General features: G+C 39.6%; 2 protein-coding genes across 2 annotated transcripts; both read left to right on the plus strand.

Moving 5' to 3' along the window:
- The first annotated feature begins 1,535 nt into the window (after nt 1-1,535).
- On the plus strand, nt 1,536-8,880 carry LOC114468759 (melanoregulin). The gene is made up of 6 exons (XM_028455821.1): nt 1,536-1,627; nt 1,738-1,926; nt 2,183-2,345; nt 3,003-3,093; nt 3,857-4,020; nt 5,853-8,880. Exons 2-6 carry the CDS (start codon nt 1,841-1,843, stop codon nt 6,060-6,062), a joined length of 714 nt encoding a protein of 237 aa, XP_028311622.1. The 5' UTR covers nt 1,536-1,627; nt 1,738-1,840; the 3' UTR covers nt 6,063-8,880.
- Nucleotides 8,881-9,967: 1,087 nt separating this feature from the next.
- tcap (titin-cap (telethonin)) lies at nt 9,968-11,602 on the plus strand. The gene is made up of 2 exons (XM_028456326.1): nt 9,968-10,267; nt 10,582-11,602. The coding sequence occupies exons 1-2, from the start codon at nt 10,116-10,118 to the stop codon at nt 10,970-10,972; spliced, it is 543 nt and encodes a 180-aa protein (XP_028312127.1). The 5' UTR covers nt 9,968-10,115; the 3' UTR covers nt 10,973-11,602.
- The last annotated feature ends 698 nt before the right edge of the window (nt 11,603-12,300 follow it).

Below are 12,300 nucleotides of genomic sequence, written 5' to 3' on the forward strand. Positions count from 1 at the left end.
TAGATTTTACAGGAAGCCATTGAAGGGAAGCCAAATAGCCAATAGAGAAATATGCTCTCTTATGAAATTAATACATTTTCTTGAAAGTATATAGTAAGACTATATACTCTAGTAAGACATGTCCGCCATAAACCATTTTCTTGCTTCAGAGGCAGCACAGATCTTTGTTCTGATGTGGCCCACTTTGATTCCTAACCCACCAGTTGAGAACTCTATAGTCGTTTGCGCTTTAAAGAGGCATTTAAATCAAATCTATATTATATTTTAAAGTTAATAGTAAAAAAGGTCCACCATATGATTTACACCTGTGGTTCTCATCTATGTAGGGACCCTAAACTCCCCTTGATAAAGAGCTGAAACTCCCACCCAGAAAAGTCTCTTCAGTTTGAGCCCAAATAAAACAGAATAGCAGGTTGTGATGCTTGGTGGGGAATGAATAACTCATTTTAACTCTCAAAGAAGTGTCTTTAATAACTGCTTTAAAAATGTATCTTTGAACCACAAGTTTGGCAATCGTTATTGATCAAAAGTTAAAAAAGTGTAGCTAAAAAAGGCCTTTCAAAGGACAAAGATGTTGAAATCTATACATGTTGTATGATTATGAAAAGGTAAAGTATTTAATTACAAAATGTGCTTTGCAAAAATAAAGCACTCATTTATGTTGGCATAGTTTGAACTACGCTGCATAAATATATCCTTCTCCCAAGTTCAGAATCTCTTCAAAATAACATCTTAAACAGGAAGACGTTACCACATTCAGCAAAACTCTACAGAATAAAAACTGATATTTACCCTCATATTGTCTTTTTCATTTCTTCATAAAACTTAGTGGATTCCAGTTATTGTGCACCCACCTCTGCAACTTTTCATTCAATCTTCCCACACACAGCTGATTATCTCAGTTATACCTCACAACAATAACATAAATGCTTTTTCCTTTTTAGTTGACAATAATGTAAATTCATAAAATTCTGTGTGTTTTTTTTTTACATGTCGTTTTGTATTTTATGGAGCTTTAGGAAGATATTTTTGTCAGGATGAAAAGAAAGAACATTATTAGTTGACAAAAGTAACAGTGGTTGCCAATGAACAGTGTTTACAACATGAACAGAATCATGCGTCCTAATCCTTTATCATGAACATTTAACTTAAGTTCGACTGTCTGCCAGAAACTCTGCTGAGGTCTTAAACTTAAAACATGATGAGAGTTTTTCTCAGGTGGGATCTAATAAAGTACTGTATGAAACGCATTTTACTCTTTCAAAAAGTTTTGTGGTCAAAGAAACCAAGAAGCCACAATAAAAAGGACTTTTTATGACCGTCCAAACCACACTACCATTGAATATTAGGTGCAGAATATGTTATTCCACCAAGCAATGTGTTGTCCCCGAGGCAGAAACAGTGCAGCGGACAAAGAGAACAACCAACTCACATGATAGTGCTGTGACTGTCTTCTGAGGCTTTGGCGTGTGAATATGTGTGTTTCTTTTCATCCAATGATCACACTGTCATCTCTCTCTTCTCATTGACCTTAGAGGAAGGGCAATGAAAGGAAAGCACCAAAGATTCAGAGGACTTTTCCTCGGTTGGATGTGGAGCTGCTGGAAAATGGACTACTGAAAATTAGGTAGTGTTTATTAAAGCTAAAAACTCCTTAATAGGTTATTTTCAAAAGGTTTTTGGAAACAAAAATATAGAATAACTTTTTTTTTTTTGTCTGATCATTTCTTCAAATAGGTTGTGAAAAGGGCTCCTTTCTGAAGAGTGTCGTCTAGAAACCAGCTGGAAGTGCTTGGACTGTATAACCGAGATCCATCTCTTCTAATTTCTCTGATACTCAATGGGTTCAGCCTTTCAGAAGTTCTGCTGCTGTTGCTGCTGCACGGGGGATGACGATGATGAAGACGAAAAGCAGTCTTTAGTACAGTAAGTGAATTTCTACACAACATACATGTGTGTACTGTATATAGTCACTGTATGTAGTTTCTTCCCCAGCTATTCTGGGATCTTGTTTTGTCAAATAAATCTAAGGAAGAAATCTAACTTTTTACAAACTGTAAACAATGGGAACAGTTGAACACATTAGGAAGAATATGTATGTTGTAGTTTAAAATGAACCATGTGTATTGTGCCGCTTCTGCATATAGCAATAAACAACTTTTCGCTCCTGTGTGCGGCACAGACCAGACCCGCTGGATTATTTTACTCGCGAGGTCCAGAAGCGTCGAGATGAGGAAACCAATCTGTGGAGTGAGCCCGGGGATCCCAGCCACTCGGAAAGAGATGACGACCGTACGCTTTATACCCTGCTTCAGGCTCGGAACAAGACCCGAATGGGCTCCACAGTATGTGAATGCTCAGAAATAATTGTTTAGTAATTGTTTATGTTGAATTAGAATAAAATGTAAAGTCTGCATAGCCTCGTCATAGGTGGAGTTTGAGTCAGGGGAAGCATTGCCGCCCTCCCCCCTAGTGGTCAAAATATTTCATTACAGTTTTGAAATCATGCTGCTTTGACTCTAACATATTACTGTTAGTTTCATGTCACAGATGTTTGTTCTACCTCAGGTGTGTAGTATATGTTTTCACTGAAATGGTCCCAAACTTTTGAGGCTTTTTAGGTTGGTTCTTCTTTTGTTGCGCAATTGTTCTTCACAATGAAGCGACACTGCACCCAGCAGTTCATGTCTGGTACTGCAGCAGAGGTTGACGCAAATGTCTGTAATCAACATTATCAATTATGTTACTACTCATTTTTGCATTATTGTGTATGTTACACACATTGTGGTTGGCATGAATCTTGAGACAATTTATATATTTAATTCTATTTTTTCTTTTGCCCCTCCCCCCCTGGCAAGGCCTCGTGTTCATTATGGTTTTTAAAGGTGCAGAATATAGAATTCCTGAAGAAATAAGTGAACTGATTTTAATATACTGTTTCCAATTAACTCAAGTAAAAGTAACAAATAGTCTTCTAATGCATTATTATTGTTCACACTCAGGGCTATCGTCGTCTCAGTGTTGACATTGAAGCTATGAGAGACACACGCAGGGAGGTCAGAGACAAATGGAAAACAATTCTGGAAAACCTCGGTAAGAATGGTATGACTAATGCTGTGTTCACACCGGGCGCGTCACAAAATGTTTGAGTGACCAGATCACATACAAATTCAATGGGATAGACGCGGTAGGAGGCAAATTCTTCTCCTGTTGGGCGCCGCGGTCTCATTCGGGCAGCAGGAGCGTTGGCCGCGACATGCGCGCTCCCGATTTTCCGTGCAATTCGCTATTTGCCTGAGTTGAAAATATTGAACTCCAGCAAATGTTTCGTATGATGCGCAGGAGTGAAAGCCAATTAGAGTCCTTGTTGACAATGACGTAAGGCCGTCAACACGGACACGGTCTTTTCACCCGTTTCAACATGGAGGAGAAAATAATCGCGGGTGTGTGACTACCCGGAACTCTACGACACGGCCAGTTTTTTACCGGAACCGGACCCGAAAGAATTTGGCGCAACTCCTGAAGAAAACAGTGAAACTCACCACCAAGTTGGTAGCATCGCTGGTTAACTTGGTACATCCAGGAACGCCAGCATCAAGCGTTTTGACGGCACTTCAGCTTCCACAGAAGGTAAAGAGCAGCGATTTTACTGGAGTCCTTCATAGTTGATGGTGAAAAGAAAGGGAGTCTGGTTGACGGCGCTTTTATATTCGCTTCAGACGCGCATATGAAGCTAATATGGGGAAACCGTTTTTTGATCGTGCGGAAGCTTTCGCGCGGCGTACAGTGTGAACGCAGCATAAGGGTTTTTTTTTCTTGTATCCTGCATATTTAAGCATGTTCTCTCTTTTCCCAGGCTTTACAGCTGAAGCAGATTCCCTGCTGACAGTATCTGCCGGTGGCTCACTTGACCGCATGCGTAACGCTGCGGCATCACGTGCTCTGCTCGATACGCTCCACTCAGAGACCTCCATCTTCAGCAGCCGAGAGCCTCCGCCAGAGAGATATCTGTTCATCCTGGTGAGAGAGGAAAGGTGGTGGTGTGGGTGGGGTAGAGGGGGTGAGAGGTCAGGGGTCAGGGATGCTTACTCTTCATCCTCAAAATAGTTTGTCAAGTGACCTGGTCTTCACAGGGACTTCAATCTTTGGGTTATAAATGCACCTTACAGCTGTCAGAAGAAGATCTTACAAGTCAGAGTCAATAAATGTCTTAGTGGCCTTTCAGGTCAAATTTAACTCATAGACGGTTTAGAATAGTTGGTGAAAGGTTGTCCCACAATCATTGGTCGATAAAAAACTTAAAAACTCGTTCCGGTTATTACTTATTTTTTTGGTCATGTGATGCAACAGTTTGTCTCTTTTGCACCTTTACATTATCTGTTGCTAAAGAAGATGACACATTTATATTTGTTTTTGTTTTTCCTCATTGAACTGAAAGTAAACAAGAAAAAAAAAAATTCTTTTGTAAGTGGATATGGCCTGCTCTAAATTTAAGGAGCAGGGGTCAGCAACCTTGACCTGTAGGGAGTGGGTTGCTGGCTTAAACCTGATAAGCGAGAAGGGGGCTTTCCGAGTTGTGTAGTTCATCTTTCGTGTCGCACAAAAACATGTTAGGGTGATATACAAGGGTTAAGTTATGTTGTGGCTTTAGATTGACCATAAGGATAAAACTGTGTGTTTGATGAAGTTTGTGATTGTTATTCCCATAATAACCTGCTTCACAATGTAATGGAGATCAAGATGGATTTGAGTACCCTGTGACCCGACAATGTAAAACACGTTTAATTCAAGGCCCACTGACCAAATTTTGCCAATAAAGCATCCAATCAATTCAGAGTAAAATTTCCATCATATAGTTCAGTTCTACACGATAAATGTCAACTTCATATAGTGATTATCTCTCAAAGGTGAGAGAGAAAGAGTCATTTAGCCTACTTTGTTTTCCTAGTAATTACCAGTGGTTTCAAATTGAAAACAACTGACATTATGGGCAAAGCAGTTGCCCATAACTGCCAGCAGTTTCTATGATATTCTTGACTAAAAATACAGCCTTTCTACCTTAGCTTCTGATAAAAATGGGCAATTTTGGGTCTTCTGGTCATTAAGGTGACCCCTACATCCTAATGTCTGCTTTACAGGAGTTTTGATGTCAGAGGGGTTGCAAACAATGATTTTAAGAATCATGCCTTGCTTATTGCAACTCATGACGCAGAAAAAGCATTTGACTGAGTCAATTTGACATCCCTTATTGCTGTTCTTGGCAAGTTTGGATTTGGGGATTCATTTGTCAAATGGGTCTCAACCCTGTACAACAAACCTAAGGCTAATGTACCCAAAAACTTAATATCATCTCAAAACATCCCACTGCAGGGAGGAACCAGACAAGGGTGTTCACTCTCACCCTTACCTTTTGCGATATTCACTGAAACTCTAGCAGCAGCTATCTCAGAACACAAAATTAATATATATGCAGATGATATTTTACCTTGTTTCTATAAACTGTTCCTCTATTTCTCCATCCATTCTACCACTTATCTATCGTTGGGTTGCGGGGGCAGCATCCCAAGCAGGGAAGCCCAGACTTCCCTCTTTCCAGACACGTCTAAGATAACAATCATTCTCTCTCTTCACTGAAATATTCATAGTGTCTTGAGCATTGGGATGTTTTTCCACTTAAAATTTTAATGTCACTACACTGTCACCCCTCTACATAATGGTAGTATCACGTAATACCAATAGTACAACAAGATTGAACTACATGTGGTGTTACCCTATGTCAACACATGCAGGTCACTTACTCATCACGGGGGACTCTACCACCCTAATTAACCTAATTCTTTTCTTTCACACAGGATCGTCTCCTTTATCTTGACATTGCTGAAGATTTTCTAGCAAAGGCGAGACGCTTCTATCCACCCGGGTACGAGTCTGATGAGGAAATGCCAGGTTTGCAAATAAACTTGCCACTGCTGCTGGCCAGAGTAGAAGCCATGAATGGGAAAGGTGCTGGAGATGAGGAAGAAAGTGATAGAGAAGATGACAACCTGAGTGACCACTCCTGAAATCCACGCTCTGCAGTATTGATAACAGCAGATAGGGCCATAGTGATCAACCCTGGAGATTAGAGATGCATTCCAAGTGTATCACACATGATGTAAAGTCAAACAACATGTCATTCTGCACCAATCTACGCCTACAAGCATAACTTTTTTTGTCAGTGGCCAGATTTCAATTGATGCTGAACTGTTGACCACTTGTTTTTTTGCATTACTTTTTTGATATTGTACCAGGCTGAGGTATCGACAGTTTTACAGCTATCTCATTCTGCGATGATATGCACATTACAATGTGCCGTGTATTGAACAAAACACAGTGATATGAGAAGGCTTTTGTTCCTGGAGCTAATCCAACCTAGTGAACGATAAATGGGTATCTACTAGCGCTATGTGTTCTCTACAGTTCTTTCTGTTTTAACAAACTTTGTTTTAGAACACAAACTAAAAGTTTTGCTTATTAACTCGGTCACTTGCACCATGTATGCATGAACTTGTGAAATCGCATGATGCAGTGTGTGTCTCACTTGCCGGCTTTGGTTTAGTTCGAAATGGCCACCTCAAGGCACCGACTGTTGCCTGGCAACGCTTGAGATTTTGTGACCTTAAAAGCTGTTAAATGCTCGTAGGCGTAGATTGGCGCGGAACTACATGTGAAAATAAATTATTTATGTCACTATCTTCAAGATAAAAAAGTTATTTTTAGGGTTTTGTATTTGACTTTAATGTTTCTGCCTGTCAAGGAAAGTGTAATATCTGCACACTGTTCATGTGTAGTGAACCTTTAGGGCAGTGATGCCCTCTTATGTAGAGCCTCTTTATTGTTCATTTAATGGTTATCAGCTCGAGAGTCCTCACATGACTGAATGAGAACAACAAATCTGGAACCGGAATGTTTTCATAAGAAAAATGAGTTGGATAGTGTCATTGACGTCTTTCAATCCATGTGATCTGTATCTGGCTACAATGTATGTGAAGAAAAGGAGATTATTATGTTGAAGTTTAGAGTTGGTCCCATGTGCAACTAAGTTTTGGAGACGGTTTTGTTTGGATGAGGTTGCAACTTTGCAGCCTAAGCACGATTTAGGAAAGTGTTTCACTGTTATTCCATGTGTTTACCTGATATGTGCAAGATGAACTCATGTTTGGACTTAAGTCAGGTTATATTTGACATGCAAGCCTTCATTTGGGAGCGTTGTATCAAAAAAAAAAAAAACACACACACTGATGAAAATAAAAATCCATAAACATATTTTGAAACTTGATATGAGCTGAAATTCATAAACAATATTCTTTTTGTTTTTTTGAGAGGGATGTTTATTTGAGATCACACGTGTCTCTATTTATATCTTTCCATGGTCTCCACAAATGTGTCCCCATGGGTGGATTTCTCACTGATCTGTTCCACATGGACACGTGTGCTGCAGCCTGTCCGTCATCTGACCATCCACTGGGAGTAAACAGAGTGGACGGTAATAATGATGATGATGATGGAGTGATCAGCTGCGTTTTGTTGCTGATATTATGTAACAGATCCTTTATGCTCTGAGCACATGTTGGAAAAGCTGATGGTGGACTGTCATCACACACACAATAACTGGCCGAGATCAGGGAGATGCAGGATGAAGATAGTGTGCTGCAAGAATCAATAACATCAATAACTTCACATCCGCTCATAGAATATCCATGTCAAATTATAGCCCGATTCAACAAGCATTAAGGGAGGAGTAGTCATCTGAAAACTGGGGGCCCCGGGGGCCTCCGTGGCACATACGGAGTAATGGGCCCCATTCATATATTGGTATGTCAATGATTTGGTACCACCAAATGTCGCAGTATTACTTTAATGCAAATAGCCTATGTTCCCATAAATTTGGAAATGAACGGAAATAGGGGGTGGGCCCTTTTTTTTTCTTCCTGGGGCCTCGATGGACCCCAAAAAGATTATATCTACCAAATTTCAGCTAACTAGTGTATACAACAAAAACAAGAAGAAGAAGAACAAAGTGAGGCGTTTTGGCCTATTTGGATACTTTTTACACCACAATCCAGTCATCAAATGTCTTAGCTGACTTCCATCTGTCCTCTCAATTTGAAGTCAAACTTGCACTGTCATAGTTTTTTGTCATATTTACTACTTCTGACAGCCCAGTGCTTTGCCCTGCAATTGCCCCTTTACTCCCTCCCTCTTATTTCTTCTCGGCCTCTTGGTGACAGCTCATTTAAATGTCACCTTGCAGCAGCTGTGCTAATATTATTATGCAATGCAAAGTTTCTCCTGGCCCAGCCAGGTTGAGTGTAGTGAACTGTCAAAGACTGACACGGGGGTGTTATAGCTGTGAGTGTCCTGGCCTCATCAACACCTACCTATGCAGACCTGTCTCATCCTTGGATTTGTTAATATCACATAAAAAATTGCTAAGGTGAAGGCCATGTGAGTGGCTAAAAGAACATAGACAAATATAAACACTGATAGGAAACCTTGTTGTTTACAACCTGAACGCCTCTTGTTAAGAATCCAAAAAAGACATGATCTCAGCACGGAGAGAGCTGAGCTTCTGACTTATTACGTTTCTGAATTGGCAGTTGTGGTTGTCATGGTATCATAACATGACCCCAAGAGTGACTCCAAGGGATTCCTTAGGCTGTCGCGGTCACTCTGTGACACTGAAGAATATACTCATTTACCGACACTGAAAAAGAGTCACTCAGCCATGAGCAAGTGAATTAATACCAAATGCATCCATCTTTTACTTTTCTTTCATTATTGAATTTGTCATTTAAAGAAATCTTATGTTGTAGACCAAGGGTGTCAAACTGATTTTAATTCAGGGTCCAAAAACAAGGCAGTTTAATCTCAAGTGGGCCACAGACCTTTTGAGGGAAAACAAGTAATTTCAACATTATTGTGTCCTTGGTTTCACTTCTATGTAGACACAAAATATATAAGAAACCAACAGGATCTTCGCTTCAATTTTCCCTGATTTAGTGACCAATTTCCTTTTTATTAAGGGAAATATTATGTCATAATTTGAGGAAAATTGAATGATTTGTAAGAATTTTTAGTTTTTTCCCACTGTAACATTAAAAAATGACTGCAATCATGCAAATATAGTGTCATTTATACAATGATTCATGTTTTCTCTGTCATTTTTTCTTTCTCCTTGGATGTTCCAAAGGGCCGTATTTGGCCTCCAGGCCATGAGTTTGACACGTGATCTAGAAACCGACTAAAAAAAACATTGAGGACATTGACCATTTTTTTGGAAATTGACTTGCAGAAATTGGTTCAAATTCAGTCAAATCATTATGAATTTAATGTCTATTGTTCTCACCAAAGTTGTTCACGTTTAACTGTGTGTTTCGGACACGTGATCCCTGTTGATCACTGTTATCAGAACATGTACCTAATGTGAATGAATGAGTCAGAAGCAGACTGGTCGTAACTTTACACCAACATATTACTGTCAGAGGTGTGTGTGTGTGTGTGTGTGTGTGTGTGTGTGTGTGTGTGTGTGTGTGTGTGTATCACTGAGGTAATAGTGTAAGCCTCATTGTACATCAAGATCATCGGAATTCCATACAAGATTCCAGATCTTTAACCTATTTCACTTTGACCCTAAATTCAAATTAACACTTCATCTCATAAACCAGGGTATAATTGAAATTCCTTCTCTATGGCGAAACCTGTTTTGTTTTTTTGTTTAAGTATTACATACTTTAATATTGTTGATCTGGCTCTGTACATTTTGAGAATCAGGGGGTTTTGCAGCCCAATTGCTTTGAACCCATCCACCAAGTGTCTTCCAGCTGACTGGGAATGAGACACGACGGATTTGGTGTCGAATGTCAGGACACACTGATTGTAGAGTGACAACACGAGTCGCAAATAGAAACAGATCGTCTATAAAAGCCATAGAACGACCGAAGTGAAGTCGCAGTCGAGAGACAGAGGAGGTGAAGATACACAGCCAGCTGGAACATCACCCAAACATCCACCTCAAACCGGACAGCGAGTGTCTAAAGGTGATACATCGTGAGAAAGAGCCTCAAGCAACAGAAATGATGCCCATCTGCTCTCTGATGGAGAAGCGTAACGGTGTGTTGGTGGGAGCCAAGCTGACATGCAGCGTACGTGAGGAGAACAAGGCTCAGAGGCAGAGCTACAGCGCAGACTGGCACAGTGTTGGCCTCAAAACTCAACCTCAGGACAGGTAAGACCAATCAGATTCATTAATAACGATCAAGCCCCTGGCTTGATCTTACTTTTTAAGCCACTGTAGCAAGACATATTCAATTTTGTCACTATTACCTAATCAAAAAATAAAATTGAAGGAGATTTATTTATGTAGACTTAAGTACAAACTTAATTTACAATGATAATAATAATGTACATTTTCTAAACAGTTTTGAACTTTTTATATCATTCTTATATTTGCATGATGAGGTTTGACAAATCTCAAATTATCATATTGTCATTTTGGAAAATTGAATAAAATTAAATAGCTTTTTCCCCCTGTTCCTACAGACAGACTATGAGTATGAATGACGTCTCTCGCAGAGAGACACTGTCCCGACAGTGGCAGGCTCGCCCACTGACACAGACTTGCCCTTCAGGCGTCTTCAGGGTGGGCACTGTAGAGCGAGGGGTGAGGGAGCACCAGCTCCTGCCAAAGAGGAGCACTCTCCCTCTGCCTATCTTCACCCCTGCAGAGCTGGGCATTAGACTGGGACGTGGATCACCACATACTGAGGAGGACCTGCAGCCCTTCCCAGCTCCAGATGGCATCTGTCCCAGTAAGAGAACAATAGATGAAATCACCAGAGACCTCCCACCAGTTAAGCCAACTCTCATGGAGTTTGCCAAGACACCCATAGCCCTGGGGCGCTCCGTGTCCCAGGAGGCGCAGAGAGGGTGAAAAAGCACAAGGACAAGAGGAAAACTGAGAGGTTGATAGAGGTTGATGACAGATGGGAATGAATAACCAATGAGGAAAGAGAATGACGAGTATGTGTATGGATGTATCTCTGGTAACTTCCATTATGAGACCTAAATCTTACAGATATATACTCTAAGTGGCTTTGTTTTTCTAGTAATTGGTGTATACAGTCTTATCCACATCTGCACTGCACCAAACCATTTCTTTTACCTCACAAAAAAAATCAAAAATACTCTCTGATTTGGTTAAAAGTTCTTGACACCATTAGAATAACAGAGTGATGAGCAATAAAACAAGGAAGAAAGTGTTTTCAAAGTTTGAAGAATGGATGTGGGAGTGAGTAGGTGAACTGACTGAGTTACAGAAGCTTCTGCCAGTCTTTGATCCGTGTGAAAAGTACTGAATGCACTGGCGTCACACACTGCTGCAGTAAATAGGTACAGATTATTGTACGTGTTTTTGAACATTCAGATTAAGTGCATTAGTTGTTCCTCCATTTTTATTGGAACCTTTTACTTATACCTCATAGAAGAATATTTATTGTAATTGCAGAGAATGTGTGTACTGTTGCTGACAACAGATGGATGTTTAATGCTTTTTTTTATTAAAGAAAAAATGTCAAAAAACGTATTTCTCTCTGTGTTATTTTGTCATTACATTAAGAAGGCATGTCCCATTTTATGATGCATTGTCATTATTTGCATTGGTAATCACATTTACAAGATTAAGTCACACCTGCCACATCAGAGCGGTCCTGCAAAGAGCAAGCACACCATTTATTTTTCATTTTTATTTTTTAAAACACCAAACGGTCCTACAGGCAGAGCCGGGAGAGAAGAACTGCTTAACCCATCAAAATAAACACATTCCAACAAATAAAAGAATCAAGAATAAAGTAGGAATAACCAGACAGATGTGAAAGTACTCACATTACTGTAATTGAGTTGCTACTGTATTATGGGTATACTTGTACTTTTTTGAGTATATTTCAAAATCAGTGATTTCACTTGTACTTAGTTTTAAAACATAATATGGACATTGAGAAACTACTAAAAATATAAATAACCAGACAACAATCAAATGCATCACATCATAGCCGACCAATCAGATTAAATGTAATGCACCGTGTCAAAACAGCATTGAATGGAGGTTATTTTCTCAGTTTTAGAGTTCAGAAATGTAATTTTTAATTCTTTTTATTTTGAATTGAACTCAATGGTGTTATTTTATTTTTTAATAAACTGTACATTTTGACAAACCTTTTAATCTATACAGACTCCTTTGTGGAAAATAAATTAAGTTCCATT

This window comes from Gouania willdenowi, chromosome 8 (genome assembly GCF_900634775.1).
Source record: "Gouania willdenowi chromosome 8, fGouWil2.1, whole genome shotgun sequence".
In the NCBI taxonomy this organism is placed as follows: Eukaryota; Metazoa; Chordata; class Actinopteri; order Blenniiformes; family Gobiesocidae; genus Gouania; species Gouania willdenowi.

What these genes read in the sequence shown, in the direction of transcription:
- LOC114468759 (XM_028455821.1), top strand. Translation starts at nt 1,841, where the DNA reads ATGGGTTCAGCCTTTCAGAAGTTCTGCTGCTGTTGCTGCTGCACGGGG. An exon ending in GAAAAGCAGTCTTTAGTACA is followed by an intron (nt 1,927 to 2,182) that starts GTAAGTGAATTT and finishes TGTGCGGCACAG; the next exon opens with ACCAGACCCGCTGGATTATT. An exon ending in AACAATTCTGGAAAACCTCG is followed by an intron (nt 3,094 to 3,856) that starts GTAAGAATGGTA and finishes CTCTTTTCCCAG; the next exon opens with GCTTTACAGCTGAAGCAGAT.
- tcap (XM_028456326.1), top strand. Translation starts at nt 10,116, where the DNA reads ATGATGCCCATCTGCTCTCTGATGGAGAAGCGTAACGGTGTGTTGGTG. An exon ending in AAAACTCAACCTCAGGACAG is followed by an intron (nt 10,268 to 10,581) that starts GTAAGACCAATC and finishes CTGTTCCTACAG; the next exon opens with ACAGACTATGAGTATGAATG.